This window comes from Oryzias latipes, chromosome 13 (assembly GCF_053564925.1).
Source record: "Oryzias latipes strain Hd-rR chromosome 13, Olatipes_Hd-rR_3.1".
In the NCBI taxonomy this organism is placed as follows: domain Eukaryota; kingdom Metazoa; phylum Chordata; class Actinopteri; order Beloniformes; family Adrianichthyidae; genus Oryzias; species Oryzias latipes.
Window position 1 is genome coordinate 28,192,163 of NC_136249.1, and position 25,083 is coordinate 28,217,245.

Here is a 25,083-nt window from a genome sequence, read left to right on the forward strand (position 1 = left end):
GTTTTCATAGCTTAATCCGTTCTGAAAAGCTGAGGAGAAGAAAGGCTGCAAATGGCTCTCACTATTAATTTGATGTGACTTCTGTACAATAACGGCTCTGGATCCCAGAAGCCCATTTTCAGGCTTACCTTCTTTCATCATCTTCAGCCCTTTGGAACTTTTCCCTAAATGTTTCATGAAACTAAGGCAATAAGCCTCTTTGGTATTCTGTCTTTATAAGGCTTGGTTTCATACTATTGTTGCACAGTGTTCAGGGCAGACGAACACATACAAATATCCAAGCTGAATCCCAATTGTGTGAATTTCTATGTAAAAACCTATGTGGAACAATACAGATGATTGGTAATATAACACATATTCCATGACCAATTTCCCATTTTACCTTTTGGATTTTTACAATTGCAATGAAATTAGTATATGCATTATTTCTGAATTTGTAATGAGTCTTATAAAATAGCTTTTTACTTAAAGAGCAGTTACAGCCACACTATTAAGTTGGCATGCAAAGCTGAAACTTGCCTTTAAAATACTGTCCTCTGACATCTTATTTTTAGATTTTAAAGAAAAAAAACACGTTACATTTTTAATAATCTGCTCCATGAAATCAAAATAAATCATTTGTTGTTAATTAGTTTCTACATGATGATGCTACTTTCTTTTAGTCACCAGTCTAATTTAAGAAAAAAAAGTTATAAGAGGTTTTTTTATACTATTAAAAATATATATCTATATACTTGTTTTGGTATATTTTGCTTTAGTTAAAACAAGGGAACAAAGGGCCGCTCACTGACCCAGGAGAAAAGGTCTTATTTGCTGTAATCCAGCATAATTAGTCAAATTACAGCATGCTAAACAGATTGCAAGGGGCTGTCTGTCAGGCAGGCTCATGAGATGGCCTGAAGTCCCACTGGGCTGTGAGGGTACTTCTTTAATGCCCTCCTCAGTCTGTTTTTTCTCTGCCATCCTTTCATTTTTCTAAAAAAAGAAAATGTTTACAGCTCTTTTAGTCAATGTTTTCACCGTTCTCTGCTTTTTCTCTCAAACCTGAAGGCTACCATCTTGGCTCCTAGCCTGCCTGCTAAGGTGGATGAATATGATAAGAGGATTCATTGCACACACTAAAGAAAGTCAGAATAATTATAACAGCGCTGCACCCCTCCTACTTAATTTTATATGAAAGTCAAGGGTACACTTGTGCTGCTAAGAAGCACAGACAACAGTTAAGACACTTTGGTAGGATTAGCACTGGTGAAAAGATTTAAACTATATAATTACATGAGGATAAAGTACAAATTATCTAGTGCACTAAACAGCCAGATTATCATACAGCACAAACCAGGCCCCAAAGGGTGAGCCAAGATGACAAAAGGCTCTCATTAGCATAAATTTACAAGCCCTCTCGTTCAGAGAAGCCGATAAGAACCTGTTCCACCTTTCCTTTGGCCCTGAATAGCTTGTTGTGCTTTTGGCAATGACAGATAAGTCAGGGTAGTTCCACATGCCTGAAAAAACGATGCTCCAGATTCTGGCTGCGTCCCGAAGTTGTCACCCACAATAATCCTCAAACAGTGGCCAGTATAAAAGGGGGCTGTGTGTTTTCCAGATGATATACTGCAAATGACAGAAAGAATTATATGTAGGAGGACGAATCTGTAACATATTATTAAGCAATTCCCTCTGAATAACAAGGATAAAAGGATAATGGATGAGGGTGTCATTACTACCTCGGTTCCAAGGGAAGTGGCAAAGCAAAGGTAGAGAGACAAGATTAATTAAATACGAATGAGGCTCTCATTGCTCATCAGGCTTCCGTGTCTTACCGTTTTCTCTTCCTGTCCATCTGACCATCCGTCTTTCAATTTCTCCATCCTTGTTCTCTCCATCTTTCCTTTCCTTTTCTGTTTCGCTCCAAACCCTGACATTATCAAAATTGTAGAAATAGTAGGGAAACAAGGCCAAAAAAAAAGAAGCAATTTTGAAGTTGCAGCAATAGAGGAAGCTGTAGCCCAGGCCAGGAAGATTTCAGTCATCCTAAGTCTGACAAGTCCTTTAAAAAGTCCAATTAGGAAAAGCTTTCCTAAAAGACCCAATACCGAATGACAGCGATCCTTCTTTCAAGCCTCTTAGTAAAAACACCCTCAAGCTGTTTATCTCGATGATGTGCTGACTCGTGTGTTTATGTAAGTTTGTGGATTTGGCTTTGGGTGTGGGACTCTTTGACTGTTCTCACAGTGATTTAAAAAAACAACTACTTATATTACTGCCTCTTTAAGTTTGAAGCGTAACATACACGACCAACTTTGCACAACATGTAAAACGCAGGTACATACAACTTTATTAAGCAAAACCAAATATAAAGTGTTACTTTGTGTCAGAAGTTGGTTTATTACTGATATAGTGTTGTTTTTTTTAAATCATATGTATGAGGTTCCATTTGTGCCAAAAATCTGTTTTTGTGTCCACTGTCTATGTCTTTGGTCGTCTCACTTTGTCGTCAGGACTTAGCAACCGTTGCTACTGTCGATAGCTCCGGTCGTTAGCTACTGTCGATAGCTACGGTGTTTGCTACTGTCGATAGCTACTGTCGTTAGCTACGGTGTTTGCTACTGTCGTTAGCTACGACGTTTCCCCGTGTTTTGTCGTTAGATGTTCTCGTTTTTCAAATTTTGCCAAAGTCGTCAGAAAAGTCCTTTGTACGGCCGGTAAATTTTTTCCTGTACTACCACGGAACGAAAAAGAAATGTTTATCAAAGCAGACGTCAGGGTTAACCATGACAACACGTTTTTAAGATGAACTTTATTTTGATATTCCCTCAAACGCGTATTGCCAGAAAGGGGGGGGGGGGGGGGGGGGGCATGCATACAACGCTTGAAACGAAAACAAAGTGGCGCATTACCGCCACCACCTGATCTGGAGGCGAACTACTTCTATTTAACACGGAGAATGACACATAATAAATATGTACATTTTACGAAGACTATTTATGAATGTGCTGTGTTCTGATCATGAAAAACGTGGTTGATTTATTAATAATAAAATTACAAACACATTGGTGTTGATTTAATGTATTTGTTCAGAAATAAACCCTCAAGTCATTAGTCCATGGCAATATTTATTTTTTTTGCCGCTGAACGATTTACGGGGGCCTTGCAAGGAGGCCTTTAAAATATCTTTGATGAGTTACCTTCTCAAATTTTAGTGGGTCGAGTCACTAATTATGAATATAACAGTCGAAAACTGACTGGTTTTTGAGCTTTTCTTTTTAATCTATTTATGTGACCATGAGATGGCGCACTCGGGACCACATAAGGCTCTTATTAGCCCGTCTGATCCTCGTTTATCCATCAGATTTGTAACAACATATTTTATAAAGATCAGTCATTTTTCAAAATAATTTGAAATAATAGTTTCATCACAAGATTAAATTAAAGCCATACTCTAAATAACTTTAAACGGGAACGTGAAACCGTTGTACGCTGCACCCCCCCCCCCCCCCTTTCTGGCAGTGCGCGTTTGCAGGATTGTCAATAAAGGTTTTTTTTTTTTTAAGTGTTTTGTTCCGTGATAATACGGGAAACAATTTATCGACCGTACAAAAGACTTCTCTGACGACCTTTGCAAAATTTGAAATACAGCAAGATCTAAGGACACGACATGGTGAAAGAACGTAGCAAACGACACTAGCAACGGTTGCTAAGGATCTTCCTGACGACACGTGAAACGACGTAGCAGACGACACTAGCAACGGTTGCTAAGGATCTTCCTGACGACATGGCGAGACGACGTAGCAAACGACACTAGCAACGGTTGCTAAGGATCTTCCTGACGCCGTAGTTAGACGACATGGGATAAGGACAATGACAAAGATAAAGTTTAAGGATAAAGCAAGCATATACATCACAAAGTTAATACAAAGTAATAATCAAAGAATCATGGGCATGCAGAAGATATTGCTTAGTAATACATAGACATGAACCAATGTAAAATGAACTCGTTCAATAGACATAGACAATGAGCCCAAAGCATAGACAGTGGACGCAAAAACACGATCAGTGGACATAGACAATGGACCAAAGACATAACAGTAGACGCAAAAACACATTTTGATATTTTTGGCACAAATGGAACCTCATACATATGCCTAATTTTTTTAATTAGTATAATATGTATATATTTTATGAGGTTCCATTTGTGCCAAAAATATCAAAATGTGTTTTTGCGTCTACTGTTATGTCCTTGGTCCATTGTCTATGTCTACTGATCGTGTTTTTGCGTCCACTGTCTATGCTTTGGGCTCATTGTCTATGTCTATTGAACGAGTTCATTTTACATTGGTTCATGTCTATGTATTACTAAGCAATATCTTCTGCATGCCCATGATTCTTTGATTATTACTTTGTATTAACTTTGTGATGTATATGCTTGCTTTATCCTTAAACTTTATCTTTGTCATTGTCCTTATCCCATGTCGTCTAACTACGGCGTCAGGAAGATCCTTAGCAACCGTTGCTAGTGTCGTTTGCTACGTCGTCTCACCATGTCGTCAGGAAGATCCTTAGCAACCGTTGCTAGTGTCGTTTGCTACGTCGTCTCACCATGTCGTCAGGAAGATCCTTAGCAACCGTTGCTAGTGTCGTTTGCTACGTCGTTTCACGTGTCGTCAGGAAGATCCTTAGCAACCGTTGCTAGTGTCGTTTGCTACGTTCTTTCACCATGTCGTGTCCTTAGATCTTGCTGTATTTCAAATTTTGCAAAGGTCGTCAGAGAAGTCTTTTGTACGGTCGATAAATTGTTTCCCGTATTATCACGGAACAAAACACTTTTTAAAAAAAAAACCTTTATTGACAACCCTGCAAACGCGCACTGCCAGAAGGGGGGGGGGGGGGGGGGGGGTGCAGCGTACAACGGTTTCACGTTCCCGTTTAACGTTTAAAGTTATTTAGAGTATGGCTTTAATTTAATCTTGTGATGAAACTATTATTTCAAATAATTTTGAAAAATGACTGATCTTTATAAAATATGTTGTTACAAATCTGATGGATAAACGAGGATCAGACGGGCTAATAAGAGCCTTATGTGGTCCCGAGTGCGCCATCTCATGGTCACATAAATAGATTAAAAAGAAAAGCTCAAAAACCAGTCAGTTTTCGACTGTTATATTCATAATTAGTGACTCGACCCACTAAAATTTGAGAAGGTAACTCATCAAAGATATTTTAAAGGCATCCTTGCAAGGCCCCCGTAAATCGTTCAGCTGCAAAAAAATAAATATTGCCATGGACTAATGACTTGAGGGTTTATTTCTGAACAAATACATTAAATCAACACCAATGTGTTTGTAATTTTATTATTAATAAATCAACCACATTTTTCATGATCAGAACACAGCACATTCATAAATAGTCTTCGTAAAATGTTCATATTTATTATGTGTCATTCTCCGCGTTAAATAGAAGTAGTTCGCCTCCAGATCAGGTGGTGGCGGTAATGCGCCACTTTGTTTTCGTTTCAAGCGTTGTATGCATGCCCCCCCCCCCCCCCCCCCTTTCTGGCAATACGCGTTTGAGGGAATATCAAAATAAAGTTCATCTTAAAAACGTGTTGTCATGGTTAACCCTGACGTCTGCTTTGATAAACATTTCTTTTTCGTTCCGTGGTAGTACAGGAAAAAATTTACCGGCCTTACAAAGGACTTTTCTGACGACTTTGGGAACATTTGAAAAACGAGAACATCTAACGACAAAACACGGGGAAACGTCGTAGCTATTGACAGTAGCAAACACCGTAGCTAACGACAGTAGCTAACGACAATAGCTATCGACAGTAGCTAACGACAATAGCTATCGACAGTAGCTAACGACAGTAGCTATCGACAGTAGCTATTGACAGTAGCAACGGTTGCTAAGTCCTGACGACAAAGTGAGACGACCAACGACATAGACAGTGGACTTTTCTTTTTCAAATCGTTGTGAATCAGGGGCAGATGAAAAATCACAGTCTGTAAAAAAACGTATTTGTTATGTAGAAATTACGCTGGATGGACCATAAGCTCCTCTTCATTCTGATGCATCCACTTGCAGACAAATAGATCCATGTACATCCTCATTTTCCTCGTCCGAGCTGGCAGCTGGCCCCAAACTGCACAGCTGTAAAGCTCCAAAATTGCTCCCCATTTTTGTTGCACAGGCAATGTTAGGTTGGGGCTGTGAGGGGCTGTAAGCTAGTGGGAGACAGTGTAAAAATATGGGTCACAGGAGATGGGGGCAGGCTTACTTCGGGCCACAACTTGGAGGGCAATTTATAATGAATTCATGCAGCTCTGTAGAAACTATGACCTAGAAAACACATTTTATTTTTTTTATTTTGGCCAAAGCTTGTATAATTATTAACATCTTAGGACCCAAGCTAAAATTTGACAGGCCCCAAGTTAAGCAGAATTAAGAACTGTGGTTGGATAACCCAAATGTGATGTCAACGCATGTGGACGATGTTTTAAGAGTTGGAATGCTTTTTGAGTTAAGAGACGGTTGGAGTGGGTCTTTCAAAATGTTAAACTTTGGTCCTCTAGGTTGAAAATAATAGTAGGAACAGCACAACAGTGAAAGTAATATTTTATGTTTGTTCCCGGTTTATTACTCACTCCATTTAGCCATAGGAGTTGCAGTAAAAGTCTTTCTTTCTTTACATTTGTCACGTTGTGTTTCCACCCATTTGCAAATCATTTTTTTCTTTCCCTCTTCGTTGCACCTAAAGGTCTGCTTCACTGTTCAATTCTTTAACAAAGATGGCAATTCAGTTGACAGATTAACTATTAGTTGCCATGGTGGGGTGATTATGGCATCAAAGTTGTGTGTCATAACAAAGCCCATATTATCATACCTGCTTTACTGTGCTTTATTGTGGTTTGTGATTATCAATCTTCCAAGGAGATGAACTTGATGTAACTGGAATAACTATAATAAGTTTACTGTATGTTCAAAGGCGATTTGTATCATTTCATTCAGCTCTTGGTTCTATGCAAGTCTCCTTGTCTATAGCCTTTTGATGTTTGAGTTAGTTTTCAGGCTTCATGAGACGGGTTCTTGTTGTCTTTACCTAAAGTCAAACACTGAGGTTGTTCTCGCAGTTTGCAGGCCTCCCTGATGTTTTTCCCAGTGTCTGGATGTTTTCAGGGTGTTCCTTCTAAAGTGCAAGGCCGCATGCTGATGCAGAATCTGCTGGTAGCGATTTCATCGAGCCGAGCTTTGCCCCACTGTCAGTCATGAACTGACTTCTGACTTAAGTTGAACTGTTGTTCTGTATGACAAGCAAGACATGAAAAGTCCAGGACTCAAAGTATTGGTTTAAGTTTCCATTTCAGATTTTCTTTCAGTGCTTTCTGACAGAAAATCTGAATGGGTTTATGAATGGATTCAGCCGAACAAGTAACTTGTAAACAATAAAAACGAGTATGAATAAAATTAAAGTACTTGGCTATAGTTTAACTACCTTTTTATAAGACCCAGTTCATAACAAAGATATAACTCATATTTAAGATTTAAGAACTCTTTCAAAAAACTTTTTAACAAAAAATGTCTGTTTTGAAAACATTATTCTTTTCCAAAAAAGGGTTATGTCATTGATATTACAAGTAAAAAACTTAGCTGGTATTTTGAGCTATCCAACTGTAAAATTTTGAGCCAGATGTCAGCTGGGAGGAGGAAAATAAAGGTGTTAATGGTTCTATTCGTCTGCAAGGATGCATCAGAATGGAGCGGAGGAGGGAGACTTTGGCCAGCTCATTTATTTTGCTGCATTACATCTAAGAGCTTTTTCAAATGGCGAGTCTTTATCTGCTCCTGATCTATCAAAATTTGAATAAGGAAATAATCTGTTTTAATTTTAAGTTCTCTTATGTATGATCACATTTCTACAGTCAGTCCCCTACCATCACACATGACAGTGACACAAAAATAGACTGGCCTTGTAGTTTAGATGAAGGACTGTAGTAATGGATTATGAAAGGAGCAGCTCACAGGAATGGAACAGTATTGCAGGATCAGTATGAATGCTCACCTAAAGAGCAAGAATGGGAAATAAATTACCAACAAATTTTTTTTACTTACATTTTGGTATTAAGCCTTGTTTCCACTGAGCGGTACAGTATGGTACTGTACGCTCCAGTTCAGTATTTTGAGCGTTTCCATTATAAAGTGGACACATTAAGCTGGACCAAACCATTTTTGGGCACGGTTTGGGTTTGGGTTGTAGGTCCATAGAAATATGGTACTACTGTTGAAACCCGTTGATTGGCTGAAGGTCATTGCAACAAAAGAAAGCAGCTGTATTCCTCTTCGCTGCCTGCGATCTTCTCTCAAACAACTTTGAATGCTTTGTATATATGAAGTACCAAAACTCAAGCGGAAAACTTGAGCTGCCGGATGACCTCCATTGTTGTTGTTAACTTCACTCCGCATGCACCGTTATGGTCCAACTTTGAATGGAAACGCTCGCCTGAATTGCGTGAACCATTCTAAATCGGACTAGTCCCTTACTAGCATTCTATTGGATAATTTTATTTTACTTGCAACAATTATTAATATTTCCTACTGGATTTTTATAAAAAAAATCCACTTTACATAAAAATGTGATCAGGTTTCAAACTTTTTAGAGATGTTCTGCAGGCATCCTCAGACTTATTACAGGAGTGTAAACCACCGCTGGAGAAAACCAGCCTAAATTGTCATATTTTTTCTCCCATTTTGTGGAGACTTATATTTTAGCATTAAGGGAACCTTTACTCTGTACAAAGTGACTGCATACCAGGACGAGAGCCCCTCCCACCTGTCCCACCATGGCATCGTTGATGTCGGCGCTGCTGGGCTCGCTAATGTGCGTGAAATACAATCCCTGACATGAACGTTATTGACAAACCTGGCTGGACATTTGGGGCAGTGAGCTGCCAACATATTTAATGCATATTCATCTCCTTTATCCCACTGGTCCTGCCAGAGCACTCGAGCTGTGTCATCTTGCCACACTCCAGCTACCACCCAAATGTATAGTGACACTGATTATGCAAATCTGTATCTTGTTTTCCCCCCAATACCTGCACTAAGAGCCTTAGATGTTATTGGAGCTCAGATATGAGGCTCGAAAAGAGTAGAAATCTGGGAAAATCTTTAAAAAAGCTATTTCTTTTAAATGTTCTTCACCACAGTTGTCACATTAAGGGAAACCAGATGAGACACATGCTTTGATGTTCATGCATGCATTTTAAATTCACTATAAAAGGGATTAAAATTTAAAGAAAAGTTTGCCATGAGTTTTCCCTAAAATGGAAATGTAAAGTTGAATCTGCTTTAGCTTTGCATTGAAGCACAGCGGTGATGTTTGAACATCTGGCACAACATCGAATGTCTTCTGCAAAAAAAACAAAAAAAACACTCAACACTCTCAACTGTTCAGCTCTTAAATGTTTTATGCTTTCTTATTAGTTTCCCAAAAAGCTTTATCTCTTCACAGATTTGGCCCATATTTGCCCAGGATCAGTCATTCAATAAAGTCAGCCATAGTGTTTCTGATCCTCCAAATTGCCTTGTGTGAAATCTATCCCACTTCTCCTGAGGGAGTTCTCGTATCAGTCAAAATGAAACCGCTAGCAGTGTCTCTTTTTTCCTCCATGTTCCTCTTTGGCTGCCTGGGATCACACAGTCATGAGGCTTTATAATGGAAGCCTATTAGACAAATCTGGGAAGAATGCAGCACAGATGCTCTGACACCAGTTTGTCAAGCAGTCCAATATAAATATATCAGTCATGCTGGCTTGGAAGACTCACTGAATTATACTATTTTCTTTTTTTTATTTTAGTATGAATGCATTGAATTGGGGGTGGTTATTGCCTCACATTGAAGAAAATTGCATCAGGTTTTATTAAGAATGCTTTGTTATATTTATTAATAACATCCGTCAGTGTGTCTCAAATATTATGGTGATGAAGTAATTCAAAATCAAATATATTTCTAATCTTTCTATGCATGAAGTGGCTTCCTACGGCTTATAAGTATAATGCGCTCTACTTGATGATACTTGGTGATATGTGAGTTTCCTTCTAAACACAGCCGTCACCTGTGCTTCTCTTCATCCCCACCTGTCACACGTTTGTCAATGTTTCCTACAAAGCTCTGCAGCCACAATTTAACCATTTAAAATCGCATAAAGAAGAAAGGACGAACAACAAGGTGACAGGACAGAGATGTTAAATGACATTATGCTAGAAATGTGTAGTTTTCTGCAGCTGCTGTAGTGACGCATGCGCTCGGGCCTCCTAATGAGCCTGCATTGAGGGAGTTGTGTGGAAACAAAAGGCTCTGCTAGTAGTCCACACCAGAACCCTTCACCCGCCCTGTCGCCGTTCCCCCAGCACTGAGCGTGACAGACCATGAGCAGAGCGCCAGTCCCTTCCTGGTGGCGTGATTAGATTGGGGCCGAAGTCTCCAGCTGGCAGGCCTGTCTGTGACTGGAGGCGGCCGTCCCCAGTGCTTGTCACTGGCTGACACCTCTGACAGGCAGGGGACAGCTTCAGCAGACAGGTTCATTAAATGGCATTTTTTACAGCTGGGCCTCCAAAAATGAGGGCTGGGCTTTGTCAAATCTTCAAGTCTATAGGGGCCCCTGCATGTTGGTTTAGACCAAAGCTTTGTTGTTATGACAATTTTTTTTTCTTTTTTATCTGAGATGTTTGAAATCAGCTTTTTCTCTCCTCTTTAGCCTCTCTTTTGTTGACAGGTAGCCTTTTGGCCTGCACTTTGTCACAGCAGAAAAGTCCCTGAAGAAACCAACAGCCACTGTTAAAACTTTACATCCGGACCAACATAAGTCTTAACATATCAGTTTAAAAGAATCTGCAAGTCAAAATCTAATTTTGATTTGTTTTAAAGCCTTTATAATTATAAAACATTCTCACAGCACACAACTAATTATAGGGGCTTTTTAGACGGCCTATATTTAATCCTTTGAATATATTTCCACATATGTTTTTGCCCCTAAGTAGATGATGAATTAAGGCAATTTTGGAGCTGAAGTGGTTTGATGCATATTTGCACCAATAGGTATAAAGAAGTTGAATAAAAGACTAGTATTACATTAACTCATAGCATGTTAATACCTGAAACAACTCCCAGTCTGTGTCAAGCGTTTAAACTTTCAAAAGTCTTTATTTGTGCGATGCACATCTGTGCCCCTTTCTTTCTTTTTGTTCATACAAAACAGTTTCCAGAACATCTGGTTGCAGAGTGAAAGCAGAGAAAAGCCAACACTTCCTCCTTGTTAGCTGCTGCTGGCCCTCAGCAGTGTTCATGCAGCCCTTTCTCACCTCCCTTCCTCTCTCCTCCAGTCTGCAAACTGCCTCCTCTGGGCTGTACTGTCTCTATGACAACTGTTTGAGTAGGGGGTTGCAGAGGTGTCAAGCAGGGGCATTACTGGTAGAAGAGCACCAGAGATGCTGCACTGCACATCCAGCATCTCCACCTAATCCAATTTTAATTGAGCTCAAGAGATTTTGGATGTGGCGCAGAGGTCGGGCATGAGCTATTCCACTGAGAAATTAAGGCAGCCCAGCTCAGGCTGCACTCTTCCGGCCTGTCACTATTTTAAATGAGCATTAGCATCAGACCTAACCCAGCTCACCATCTCACTGTGCTCTTTCCCTCCCTGCCCACTCCACCTTAATCACACACCCTCCTACACACACTCTCAGCAGTGCTGCAGCGCCTCACTCCTCTGCTGCCCTGTTATATCTTTATTCTCTCAAACGCTGTTTCTCCACTGCACCTATGTGTGATCGTAACCCCAGGAGCTGCTGATGACGTTTCTCCCCCTCGCTCGTTCTGTTGAACAAAATTGCTCAGTGAGATGTAAGGGGGGAGGAAAGGTGTGTGAGTGGATCATTCTCACTTGTCAGAACAACTGTCTCGATTTGTGTGTGTGCTCCTTTAATCCCAGTAGTACTGCATAGCCTACACGACGGATTCTTTGTCTGCCCTAGCTGTTATTTTGGATGATGTTTCTTAGTATTGTTTTTTCTCCAAGGAGTTGGTGTGTGTTTTTCTTGATTCTTTACTTTTTTTTTAGAAGTAAACTTAAAGCTAAGAAATATTTTTCCTGTAAAATAAGTTTGGTCATATGTGACAATATAATCTGTCTTTTAAGGTTAAATCTAAATAAGTTTTAAAAAATGCTAAGGTGGTGTAACTCTGTTAGAGTTCACTTTATGGTCATTGCTTTCAAAAAGTAACATTTTGTGACAAAAAAAACGTTAAAGTTTAATTTTTGTTAATATAAATTGATTCAACTGAACATGTGCACACTATTATCACTTTCTGTTATTGTATTTTTTGTGTGAGGAATTTTGAATCCTTAATGTGTATGTACAATGTCAATTTTTTCATAAGCTACTGTCTGCACCTTCAAAAGGAATTGTCCCTCAGGATTTTTTTCAAAGGGACAAAGTGTCATTTTTGTAAAAGAAATTTGACCTACATTATTATTTTATGTTTAAAAATGTAATTCTACACCACATCTAGGCTTACTTTAAAACAACACTCGTAATTAGTTACTTGATTATTTAAAGTCAATAATAATGATGATTTCACATCAAGCATTCTTTAATAGACAACGGTTTATCGTCTTGGTTTTAATTTCTGCCAGTGTTTAATTCTCCACGTATTTTTCATTTCTGTCTTTCTCAGGTCTTAGCTCATACTGAGGGTTTACATGGGAAGTGGATGTTTAGTGAGATCAGAGCGGTCTTTTCCAGGTGCTACCTTCTGCAGAACACTGCTTTGGAAGTCTTTATGGCCAACAGAAGTAAGCGAAAATTCTATCAAGAAATTTTGAGCAAAAAAGTGAAATTTGTTGATACTTATATCATACTTTTTACTGCTTATAGCCTCCGTGATGTTTAACCTTCCCGACCAGGCCACCGTGAAGAATGTTGTCCACAGTCTTCCTCGAGTAGGAGTGGGCACCAGCTATGGACTTCCTCAAGCCAGGTGGGTCAACGTATTGACAAATCAGCAGGAGACTGATAACACCTATAAATCTACCTTCACACTGCCCTCTGCAATCCACGTTCAAGCAGCCACTTTCGATGAAAGGTCGACGTTATACGCGCAAACGTGTTTCAGCTTCAAAATGGGAGCATTCAAGAGGGTCCCATTTACATGTCACTACTTACCTTTTTTACAACCGTTTTCAGGTTCTACATACAAAAGGCGCGGCTGTTGAACAAGCGTTGAAAGTTAAACCAGGTCAAACTGATCAGGGGCTCAGATTTGGTAGTGGCGTTTGGATGGTGTTTCCTTCGATTTACGTGCCAACTGTTTGAAAATCGATCAGGGAAGAGAAATCAATAAACTAAATTGCATTGCATTGTATGTGAGAAATACTTGATTTTTCTTAACTCATAGAATACATTTTGTGCATCACTGTATACTTGCAATTGTGTATTCACATGTACACTTGAATATTAAAAACTTGCGAATCCAAAATACAATCTACTCCACACAACTCGAAATTAAACCTGCTTAAAACTAACTATAAATTAAAAATGGGTCCTACACATAAAAATCCTTAAATAGTTAACACTAATCATCCAATACACAAAGACAAAACCACAGTTATGCACAGATCAACTAAGGTTTCCGGGACTCCTAACTCGTCTTCAAATTTGTGCGTAGATGATACGCGTGTTGACGTGTGAACGTAGCTTAAAAGTTGTTTGATGAATTGCAAGTATCTTCTGTGTTGTGATGCATCCTTTCAGCCTGGAGCAGAGTTTACTTGAGGTCCCAAAAGTCCACTCATTGAAGTGGTTGTGCACTGACCCTGACTGAACTGACCTAATTCTCTGACAGAAACGGGACTACAGCCAGGCCAAAGACCACTGGGAAAAAAGAAACAAACACTTAGACCCCCCATAGACTTTCAAAGTGCTAATCAGCCTTCTTATTCTATTGCTGACGATCTAACACTCCACTCTATGCTGTTATAAGAAACTAACTGTTCTTGTATGATGTTTTGATCCCACATTTTTGATTAGAAAGAAAAATAAAGTGAAATGTTAATGTTGGACGTATGTGAATGTTGGCAACCACCAGCATAAGATTATTTTGGTTGATGTGATTGCATGTGTTTGCATTTGAAGTTATTTTTTTTATCAACCTCAAATCCAGTTTATTTTAAATTTCCAGCTGGAATTGCTTTTCTTTTTATTCAGGCGTATTTCCCTCGCAACCCCTCGGCAGCTTTTCAAATCCTCCAACATGACCCAGCGCTGGCAGCGACGGGAAATCTCAAACTTTGAGTATCTCATGTTCCTCAACACCATCGCTGGTAAGGATTGATTGCAATGCAATTATCTCATTCATTTGTAGAATTCTGTGCTTGAAAACTTGAAAGTATGGAAATATTGTACTTTTTTTCCTACAGCCATCAGTTAAACTGATAGATTCTGACTTGTTTTCCTCCTTTTCCGGGTAGAATTTACAGCTACTGAAACTTTTAAGTGTTGATGTATTATCTATGTGCTTCTTTTCACAGCTAGAGTTTCATAACTTTAGGGTTAGCTATCAGAATCAATAAATTTTATATGTCAGCGCTGCTGAAAACATGCTCTAAGTGGCTTCAGGTATGTCGTATTTGTTTAAGAATGTGTGCTAGCTCTAAGCGATGCTCAACACGGTAAACTTCCCTTTTCATGGGACTGTGCTGTTTGAAGGAAAGAGCAGGCACAGCAGATTTTGCCAGATAATTAGTGGCTGGCTTTGTGAAAGAGTACACACACACACGCACACACACACACACAGAGGAGTATCTGCAAAGTTGAAAGGTTCTGTTGTCAACTCTCTGATCTGAACTGCAACTAACAGGGAACGAGAAAAGCGTACTCTGCTGAGAGAGGTGTCATCTGCACTCTCGCTGCATATTCATGCATATTTATATTTAGCCTGTTCTGGAGTTCGATACATTATTGTCAGCTAATTAGATGTAAGGCAGACAGAAAAACATGCCCAAAATTCATTAAAAATCCCGGTAATGACCTGAGCTGCCAGGGATGTCAGGAATAGTGTTGAGATGGAGACAGGCTAGGGGGGGTGAGGTGCTGGGAAGAGGCGTGAATGGGAAGTGGTCTTCTAATTAAGCACTATTCCACTGTTATTAACATCGCGCCACCCCAACCAAGGCCTTAGCACTGGTAGCTACACACCAGCACAGGAATCACCTTCTTTGCTCAGCCCACCGTTTCCTTTCAATTGTGTGCCATTAACTTGGATAATTATACTCTCTTGCCACCCTCATATCCTGACTACTGCCTCTAAAACTTTCAAGATCATTTTCAATGTTTAGAATGAGATGCCTTTTCCAAATCTTTCCAAAGTTGCATCTGCTACAGTGGCTCAGCATGGATCTTTGGTAAAAGTCAAAATTATCATCTCCTAAAATGATATTAACCTAAAGTACTAGAAGTACAGAATGTGGTTATGTAGACGCTTGAACTTTGTGTTTTTTCTGTGAATCAACAGCAACCCATTGGTTGTATTAAAACGATGTGTGATTGACTCCCAAATGGTGGTCAATACCAACCACATTCTATCACTGCAAGGGGTCTATATGTCCCAGTGTGTCATTTAAAAACATGCTACTGACAAGTTTTTCTAATGAGAATGGTCATTTGACTATCCACTTTTGGGTTCACTTCCCCTCTTTGGTGTTCTGGATAGTCGGTCTACGGTCACATTGATGTGAATCACACCAGAGTTCGTTTGCAACCAAATAAGACGTTGGTTTCCAGCAGAACTTAGAAGAGCTAACCTGAACAAACAAACAAACAAAATTATTTTTCCCCTTGTTAAAAGCAGATAGAGGCATTCTCCCCGAAAATCTTGACTGAAAGAATAGGATTGTGAAAAGAAGTGGTTTTTAGCCTTTCTGGATAAAAAACAAACAAACATAATTTCACTTTAAATTGATAGCCATGCAGTAACAGAAATGTGTTTAATTAAGTAAACAAACAGACTTTTCTTTATCATTTTTTAAATTTTTAGTATTTTATCTGATCTTTTTTGTTAATTGTTTTCTTTTATTAGTCATGTAGTATTTTGGCAAGATTCTGCTTGAATTATGGTCAGTAGTAGAACTTCCAACATGATTGACAGTGTTCTGCTTACACTGTTACTCTTGTCTGACCTTCTGCCTGCTTCAATACACTCTTCAAAGGAAACGTATCACTGAATGCTCTTTCAGCTTTTCCCATGGATTTCATCCAACATTTTTCTTTTCCATCTGCAAATAATTTATCCTCTCCAAGCACATAAGGAAAAGTAAATTTCATACTTTTGTGACATTATCTGTGCATCACAGGCACAGAATAGTATGAATCTCCAGTCTTTCCTCTGTACAAAAAGATACTATTATGGTTTCTGTAAATTTGAAAACATACATCCTGTGACTCCCACACTCGATTAGCTAGGAACGCACAGCAGGAATAATCGTGTCAAGGGACCAACAGAAAACATTCCCACCACTTCAAGTGTACATTTCCCTTGCAGAACCCATATGGAAACACAAGGGAAGTTACTCTAATGGAGAGCTTTGAGAGGAGGACTTGTTGAAATCCTGCATGCTGATCCCCAAAAAATAAGCAAAGCCTTAAATGAACACCCCCCCCCCCCCCCCCCCCCCCCCCCCCCTCTGTTTCTTTCTAAACCTTCATCACTCACAGACTTTTGTCTGCTTTATGTTTCCAGGGAGGACATACAATGACCTGAACCAGTACCCAGTCTTTCCTTGGGTCCTTACCAACTATGACTCTGAGGAGCTGGACCTGACCTTACCAAGGAACTTCAGAGATCTCTCAAAGGTACAGATGCCTTTTGGCCATGAACCCCAAAATGTTAAGAGAAGAGGGGCCAACTAAGGGACAAATGTATTTAATGACTGGGGATTTCCTTATTTGGGGATAGATTGTAAAACAATATGGCATATGCTGTCAAAAAAAATCATGAGTTGTCTCAGCTCTTGAGATGGAATGCAGAAAGTAGAAAGAGCAGATTTTAAAATCCTGAAATGCACCCATATATCTAATGTAAGTTTACCCCCCTTTTTTTCTGATTCCATATTGTCTTAATGCAAAGTTTAAAGTGTATGTTTTGCATCCCTAAAATAACCTTCTGGTTCCTTTATTAGAGGCATATGTCCTGTCTTAACCCACTCGTTTTTTTTTCTGCAAACAAAAACTCTTTATTTTTTATTATCTCAAACTCAGGTGAAACTACGCTTTGATCTCATGCTATTGTATATTTGTTTTAGCCACCAGGACATTTTAGGTTTTAAATACTAGTGCTTCTATGTTCTGGGAAAGACTATAGTTCCTCTTTATTTATTTATTTATTTATTTATTTATATTTAAGTATTTATGATAGAAGATGATTGAGAGAAGCATAAATGACACGTTGAAACAAAACAGCTAAATGTACATTAGTAAAAGTTAAATAAAAGAATTGTGAAAATGTTATCCATAATTGATTTATTGAAAACCAAAAGGCACATGGAAGAGCAAATAATCTCATGTACAATCTACATTGTTTTTTTTGTATTTTAAAGTGCACTTAAAAGGCTTTTTTGTGTTTTATAACCTAAAGCGCCTTACAAAGGGATTAATGTTGGTGACGCTTTCTGATTTTAAACCGATTTTATGAGGGAAGCAACGCTCTTTTAAAATGTTTGTCTGTTTTTTTCACAAGTTGCAAACAAGGTTGGGTTGCGGCTAATGTGTAGTAGTCACAGTAATATTTGTTTTAGTGTTATCAGTCAGGTTTCTTTTGTGTGTTGTAAACACGTTTGAGAAGTATTGTGAATTTGCTAATACGGCCAGTGTTTAGCGGTGTCAAGGCCCGTACACACCGGGACGAATATTCGCCAGGCGTTATTCGCCAGCGTTTTTCGCCACGTTTTTTGTGTTCACACCCAGGCGATTTTCGCTGACGATGAGTGGAGTGAACATGCAATTTCATTCCCTGACATTAGATGGCGCTTAATGTAAAACAGAAATACTCCTGTACACAAGGTGGCGCTGCGCAACTTTACGCTTCTTAAAATCGCTTTTCACTCAGAAGAAGAGAGCAAGTATTTACACGCTTGTCAGAATCAAACAAAGAAAACATGAATATTTCAAGCACCAGTAGCTCCAACTGGTGCTTGGTTCGGGGATATTTTAGAATGTCCGTCATTATTGCTTCGCGGCTGTGTAGACGCTACTTGGCGTCTATCTTCTTCGCTGGTATGTGTGCTCAGCAAGGCAGTTTTGTGTTTGAGCGCCCCCAAGTTGTGTTTTACTGTAACTTCAGAAGCTCCAGACACGTGAGCAAAAGCGCCATTCTCATTGGTCGAGTAGATTTCGACGCGACGCGTCGAAAAAAAAAACGAACCCGAGGCGTTTTTTTTTTTTGACGCTTTAACGCGTGGCGTTTTTTCGCGTCGGTGTGCACACTCTCGTTGGTGCCCTTTGTTTAGTCACGAGGCGTTAAACGTCGGCGAAAATCGCCGGCGAAATTCGTCCCGGTGTGAACAGGCCTTCAGACTGTTTTTTATGTCTAACTAACAAGGTTGGGAGTTATTGGAAATGCATTAACACGGCTTACATGTCACAAAGTCAGCCTGTGTGTGTGTTTTTTTATGTGTTACCAATAAGATTCGGAGTTATCTCACTGAATGTGCAAAGTGACGTTGTTAAGACGTGTTATTCACGGAACCTTCAACGTCAAGTTTCTGTCCCCTGAGGGTGCATAAAGTTGCAACAGGCAACGTGTTTTTTTCAGCGTCTGACTAACATCGAGTATCAACGTCCAAAAGATGTTTTTATAAGGGCTTATTGTAGTCCATATGTGGGTGTTGAAGATGTTTTTCTACGTCAAATTTGATCTTATTTTAGACATGGTTTTCTTCTGCTTTGAGTGTGTTATTTCAGAAGCTGCCGACTGTTCCAGTCTATTTTCCTATAACTTTATTTGTAGTAATAACATGTAATAAAATAACAATGTGCATTATAGTTTGGTGCGCCATATTACATAAGTACGATAAAATGGACCATCCTTTGACAGTGCGCCTTATAATCCAGTGCACTCTGTAGTATGGAAAATACGGTACTTCAATGATAAATATACAAGGTTTAGTGGTTATGACAGAAGTGTCTGCTGAATTAATGAATATAAACATTTAGTTAGACATCAGCATATAATTAAGACTGTCAAGACTTTTATATCCTGCATCCTTGAATTGATCAAATTCAGCTTTTTGTTTTCTGGGTCTCTGACTTTACGGATAAAGGCAGTACATCAGTCTACCACAAACTGTGGCCTCGTTTACTTGGTCTATCACCCACCCCCTTCTCTTTTCTACACACTGCTGCTCACTGACCTGAAAACGGCTGCATTCCATTTTGAGCTCTCACCGTCTTTGTCATTCCCCTTGTTTCTCCTAAAGCACCAACATTTATGATGAGTCCCACTTTGCTCCTTTTTCAACCATTTCTGTCAGTTTTCAGCAAATCTGAAAATCATAAAGAGTGTAAAGGGATCTCAGAGAATTGACGACTGATGGACGTGTAAGGTTTAGCGGTGCTCTTCAGCACCTCATTTAACAGCTCAGCTATGCCTTGCCTGTGTCATTTCAGCAATTATTACTTTACCTGTAGGGTGTCCAGGTGGGACAGGATGTGTGTCTATGGGTGTTGAGGGTGGTTGATCAGGGCTGAGCCGCATGCAACCCTGCTGTCCAAGGAAGACAGTTATGTATTGTAATGTATTCCAGTGACATCCTCCCATTCTGTTTACAGGGCTGAGCTGCCTTCATTAGCGCAAGTTCACAGACTGTGTCTCCTGACAGTTGTCCTTGGAACCCTGGGGCTTTTTCCTCCAAAAGTTCACTGCAGTGTAGCAGAGAGGGACACACGCCTCCACACTTTTCCTCTTTGCTTGGTCTGCTCTTTTGTTCAATTATAGATTAGCGACAGTAGCGAAGACTCTGGAGACATGTTTATTGTATTGCTGGCTTGAGTGTCTTTCTTAGGACAATGCTCAGACTTATGTTTTGTTTTGAATTGTTTTAATTTCTGTTTTTCCTCTTTATACTTATATTAATGGTGGTTGTTAATTTTGACTGCATGTTTCAAATAGTTAAAAAAGCTCTTTGACTAAATAAAATCATCACTGGTTTTATACGAAAGGCTAAAGAAATATTAACACATTCAAACAAGAAAGTACTGCATGGTTTGAGTGTGTGGGAGGATTTGTGTCATTGGGTTTTGGATCCAGATTAGCTTGTTTTAACTCTTTAACACCAGAGCTTTAGCACCAGTGTTGACATTATTTCGACTACCGTAACTCTCTGTCAACTATACATGACTAGTCAACCACAAAATTAACGTAAAGCCAGTGGATTCTGATGTGGAGAGAGGCGGTCTTGTGCTGCTGCAAAACTTTACATTTGTGAGGTGCTTACACAATCAACGTAAATCAGTTGATTTTGTTTGCAAAGAAAATATGGTATGCAACACCAGTGTTGCACACATGCAAATGCAAAGTGGCGTTTTCTCCGCATCTGAATTGGCTGACCATATTGTTAGCATTCGATGTTAAAGAGCATGGGTTATTTAGGCGTTGCTGGCGACATCTCTGGTGTTACGCTACATTCACACCGGGCATGTGACCATGCATGTAATGCGTGTTCTAGCGCGTTCTTGAACATGCTTGGAGCCAGTGGTGCTCACATTGGACGAGCAGGGAGGGACTTCTTCGTTTTCCCCAGTTACAGTTGGTGGAGGCTTAGTGAAAAATGTCCGTCTTGTGAATCTTGTTCCAGTCTTTTTCTTTCTTTCTGATTTATGAAAGAGTTTGTGTCATATAATTCCAGCCCGGCACAACCCGAAATTATTAATTTCTCCTTCAGGATCAATTTTCAGATGGTTGGCACTTCAGTGAATTAAAAGGGACACCATTTATACATCTCTATCAAATCTATGTCCCTGGTTGGTCAAAGTTCGATCTGGTTTAACTTTCAACACTCGTGTTATGGCTGCAAATTTTGAACCCGAAACGCACGTTTACATAGACTTTTCAGTGAAACTGGTTACTGGAATGCACATTCCTGAGGGCGGTGTGACGTAGCTTTGAAGGGTCAAACAAACATGTATTATTTTACTGACTGTTTTTAAAAATGTAAAATTTATCTGCCATGATGTCATTTTAGTATAGCTACATGACTTGAAGTTTAAAGATCTTCATTTACCCATCATCCTTCTGGGTTCTTGAAGACTCAAAGCGTGTGCATGGATGGACTTGGGTAACGCAACTACTGCAAATCAATTTGATGACTTGTCAATCATAGCAATGCTTGTACGCCTATATATCTATAAAATACACTGGAAAAGGGCTGATGTTAACCATATTTCATTTATTCATTTAGAGAGAACCTTATACCACCATTCAAGGAGGCCTATAAATATAATATAAACAATTTGACAAGACTTAAGAAGATAAAAATTAAACCTGATTACATGTTCATGTACAAACAAAATTGAAACCAGAAAAAGACAATTGGGCAGTACAAAGTAAAGTTTAAAGCTCAGTTGGGTTCACCCAATGGCCACCAAACTAGGTTCTCTCAATCAATGGTTCACCCAATCAGCAAATTTAAAACCATACTCTAACAACTTGCATCTATGAACTTTAAATATGTGGAAAACGGCTAATATATGTATTGTATTCCATAACAATAGTTCACAACCATAAAAAATATGATTTATATCAGCCAACAGTGTTTCTGTCTAAACTATGGTTTGTTTTATACATTTATGATTGTAGGTTTCAGCCAGAAAGGAACCTGTTAATTCTTTATATGCTATGGAATTTGTATACTTCTGTTGCAAGCTCAAACTTTCAATCAAATTCAAATCACAATGTTATTTAATCTAGATATTCTACATTTGTAAAACTACCCACAGACTTGACACCATTCAGACTTGACACAGAAAAGCTAAAATTAAAGTCAAATCAGAAACCACCTTTTTTTCTGCTGCGACAAATTTTTACAAACCACATGCTGCTTCCTGAAGTTTTCTTGCAAAATTGTACAGGTTAATTATGTTGAAAATCTAACTTGAAAGTAAATTATTCTCACCATATGTCACGCAACCATTGCTCAAGACCAGTTTTTCCCACAGATGAGTCGTACCTGAGACCTGTTCAAAATTGTTTGTGACTGTCACTTGATTGACATCCTTGTTCAAAATGCTCCAGGTCTGATCTGCCAAATAATATTCACTCATATTTGTTCCCACCTGCAATTACCTGCTAGTTGGGCAGTCATTGAGCTGGAAACACTTCGTCAGTTATGCGTTGCTTTACCTTCAGGCTAGACTTCTGCATATTTGTATGTCAGGTAGATTTGTGCAGCAAAGTGTTTCATTCGATTCTAACGATTATCTCTTGATTGAAGGACAAGGGGATGATAGATGAAGGAAAACCTGTCTTCTTCATAACTATTTATAGAGGGCGTGTAATTGAAAAAAAGCATTTTGGATTCAACAACTGTGCTTTTTCATACTCTGACAGTATGACACGTGGCTTTTGTAGGATAGCTGATGCCAAAAAGTGACATTTTTTTAACCAATTAAACAGCTTTTATTTTCACATCACTTAAATAGGCAGTGCACACAGCCAAACTTATTTTTCATTTAATCTTGTTTTTGCTGCTGCTCGAACAGATGAGCTTTGGTGATCTACTGACTTTTTCCACAGCACAAACCAAGCCTGGCTGCTTCACATTTTCAAACTGGATCATTCTTCACCCTGAGCAAGACAGGCAGGATGTTTGGAAGCACTTCTGCCGCCTCATGAGTTGGAGCAACCTGATTGCATTAGACTGCAGCTCCATGCAGCTCTGCTTTCTGACAAGAGAAACAAAATGACTGTGACTTCTCCTGACAGAGCACTGTAGCAACACACTGTATTGTAATTTCTTCTGAAATATAAATGAGTTTGCGTCCCTTTTGGAGATAGCCTAGATATAACCAAACAAAAGGAGACACTTTCACTCACCAGTAGCCTCACTATTTCCCGCAGTGTGTCACCAGCAGTGATGCTGACTGAATCTGAACCCAGTCTAAGTTTGATCATACTTGTCTTAGTTGTGTTGCTGCGTTTCACTGGGTCAGGTGTCATTCGAGAATGAACTCATTGTAAAAAAGTGTGGCACTGTTGTCTGCCGTTGTCTTCATAGACTTAGATCTGAGTGCTGAGGAACAAAAACACAGTTTTATTTTTTGCTGCAAAGAGATTTAAAAATAAGCATGACTTAAGTTCATCAGCAGATGAGAAACACAGCAGTGTTAGAAGTAATAAAGGGCAAATAAAATGTTTATGCCATTCTACCATGAATGGCATAAACACCATGGTCCGGGTGAATACTCGATTCTGATTGGCTGCTGGGTGTACATTAAAAAGTGATAAACCACAGTGATAACTGCACGGTGAAAAAAGAAGTTCCGGTCACCTAGCTTAAATGTTTTGTATCACTGCGCCGGCTTCTTTAAAACAACCTTTTGCTTCATCATTTGGACAAAAACAAGCTGTAAGAGGTGAACTTTCTCTCTGAACTGATGCTTTATTCAATCCATCGGAAAGATCAGCATATATACATCACCGACTAAAAACTGGTTAATATGTATTGCTTTTGTAACTGACCATGGTATAAGCGGGTTAATGGCCTTCGAACAAGCATTATCACTTTTTAACACACTTCACGTCGGACGGTTCAGGCTTCCACGGCGTGCGTTAAAAAGTATCATACCATCGTTCGGTTGAATACTCGATTCTGATAGGCTGCTGGGTGTGCATTAAAACCTTATAACCGCACAGTGAAAAAAGAAGTTCCGGTCACCTAGCTTAAATGTTTCGCATCACTGCGCCGGCCTTTTTTAAACAAACTTTTGCTTCATCATTTGGACAAAAACAAGCTGTAAGAGGTGAACTTTCTCTCTGAACTGATGCTTTATTCTACCCATCAGAAAGATCAGCTTATACATCACTGAATCTTGACTGCAGCGGTGGTGCGGCGTGACGCGGACTATTTGTTCCGCTTTTCGTGAGAAAAGCGATTCAGATCGGAAAAAAAACAAGAATTAAGGACTAAAAACTGGTTAATATGTATTGCTTTTGTAAGTGACCATGGTATAAGCGGGTTAATGGCCTTCGAACTAAGCATTATCACTTTTTAACACACTTCGCAGATGACTATAAGTAGGTTCAGGCTTCCACGGCGTGCGTTTAAAAGTAATAACGGACACTTCGTCGGCCATTAACCCTTACATAATGCACACTCCAAGTGCCATTAACCCTTACATAATATTACAATATAAACTCACCGACTATTCCCTTTAATCCCTAGAGATGGTTGTGGGTGAAAATCCCAGAAGACCAGCAAATTCAGAAATACTCAGCTCATCTGACACCAGCAACCATATCAAATTCAAAGTTACTTCAATCACTTTTCTTCCACATTCTGACGCTTGGTTTTACTTGGGGCAGATTGTCTCCACCATGTCTACATGCCTAAATGTATTAAGTTTCTGCCTTGTGATTGGCTGATAGGCATTTGCCTTAAGTAGCAGTTGGACAGGTGTGCCTAACAGTGAGTGTTCATTGACAATTTTCACCATAGTTTGTGTTTATCTAACCATATAAAAGTATTTTAGTTGCGTGGAAGTAAACTGCACTAACTAGTAAGTTGTGCAGGAGCTTCCATGTCCTCAAAAGCCAGTTTTGGCACTGTTGAGGTGCAGAAAGTATTTATTTTAAATCTTTCATATTGCAAATAAAGTGAGACAGATCTTGCTGCTGGTTTTTGTGGCTGTAGTTAGCCGCAAATGTATAAAAATAAAATTCAATGGTAACAGTTACGCTCAAAAATATTATTCTGATGCAGAGTGGCAAATACATTTTAAAAAATACAAGCTCATAACACTCTTCACTGCAAAAGGTCATCT

General features: G+C 39.2%; 1 protein-coding gene across 3 annotated transcripts in view; it reads left to right on the forward strand.

Annotated features, from left to right (window-relative positions):
* Positions 1-25,083, forward strand: part of nbeab (neurobeachin b) — a 215,555-nt gene that overhangs the window by 156,313 nt on the left and 34,159 nt on the right. For all 3 annotated transcript variants that reach the window (XM_023961240.2, XM_023961236.2, XM_078956585.1), the window contains 4 exons: positions 12,731-12,848; positions 12,931-13,033; positions 14,260-14,375; positions 16,790-16,902. In XM_023961240.2, coding sequence (XP_023817008.1) covers positions 12,731-12,848; positions 12,931-13,033; positions 14,260-14,375; positions 16,790-16,902 — 450 coding nt within the window. The remainder of the gene's footprint in view (positions 1-12,730; positions 12,849-12,930; positions 13,034-14,259; positions 14,376-16,789; positions 16,903-25,083) is intronic.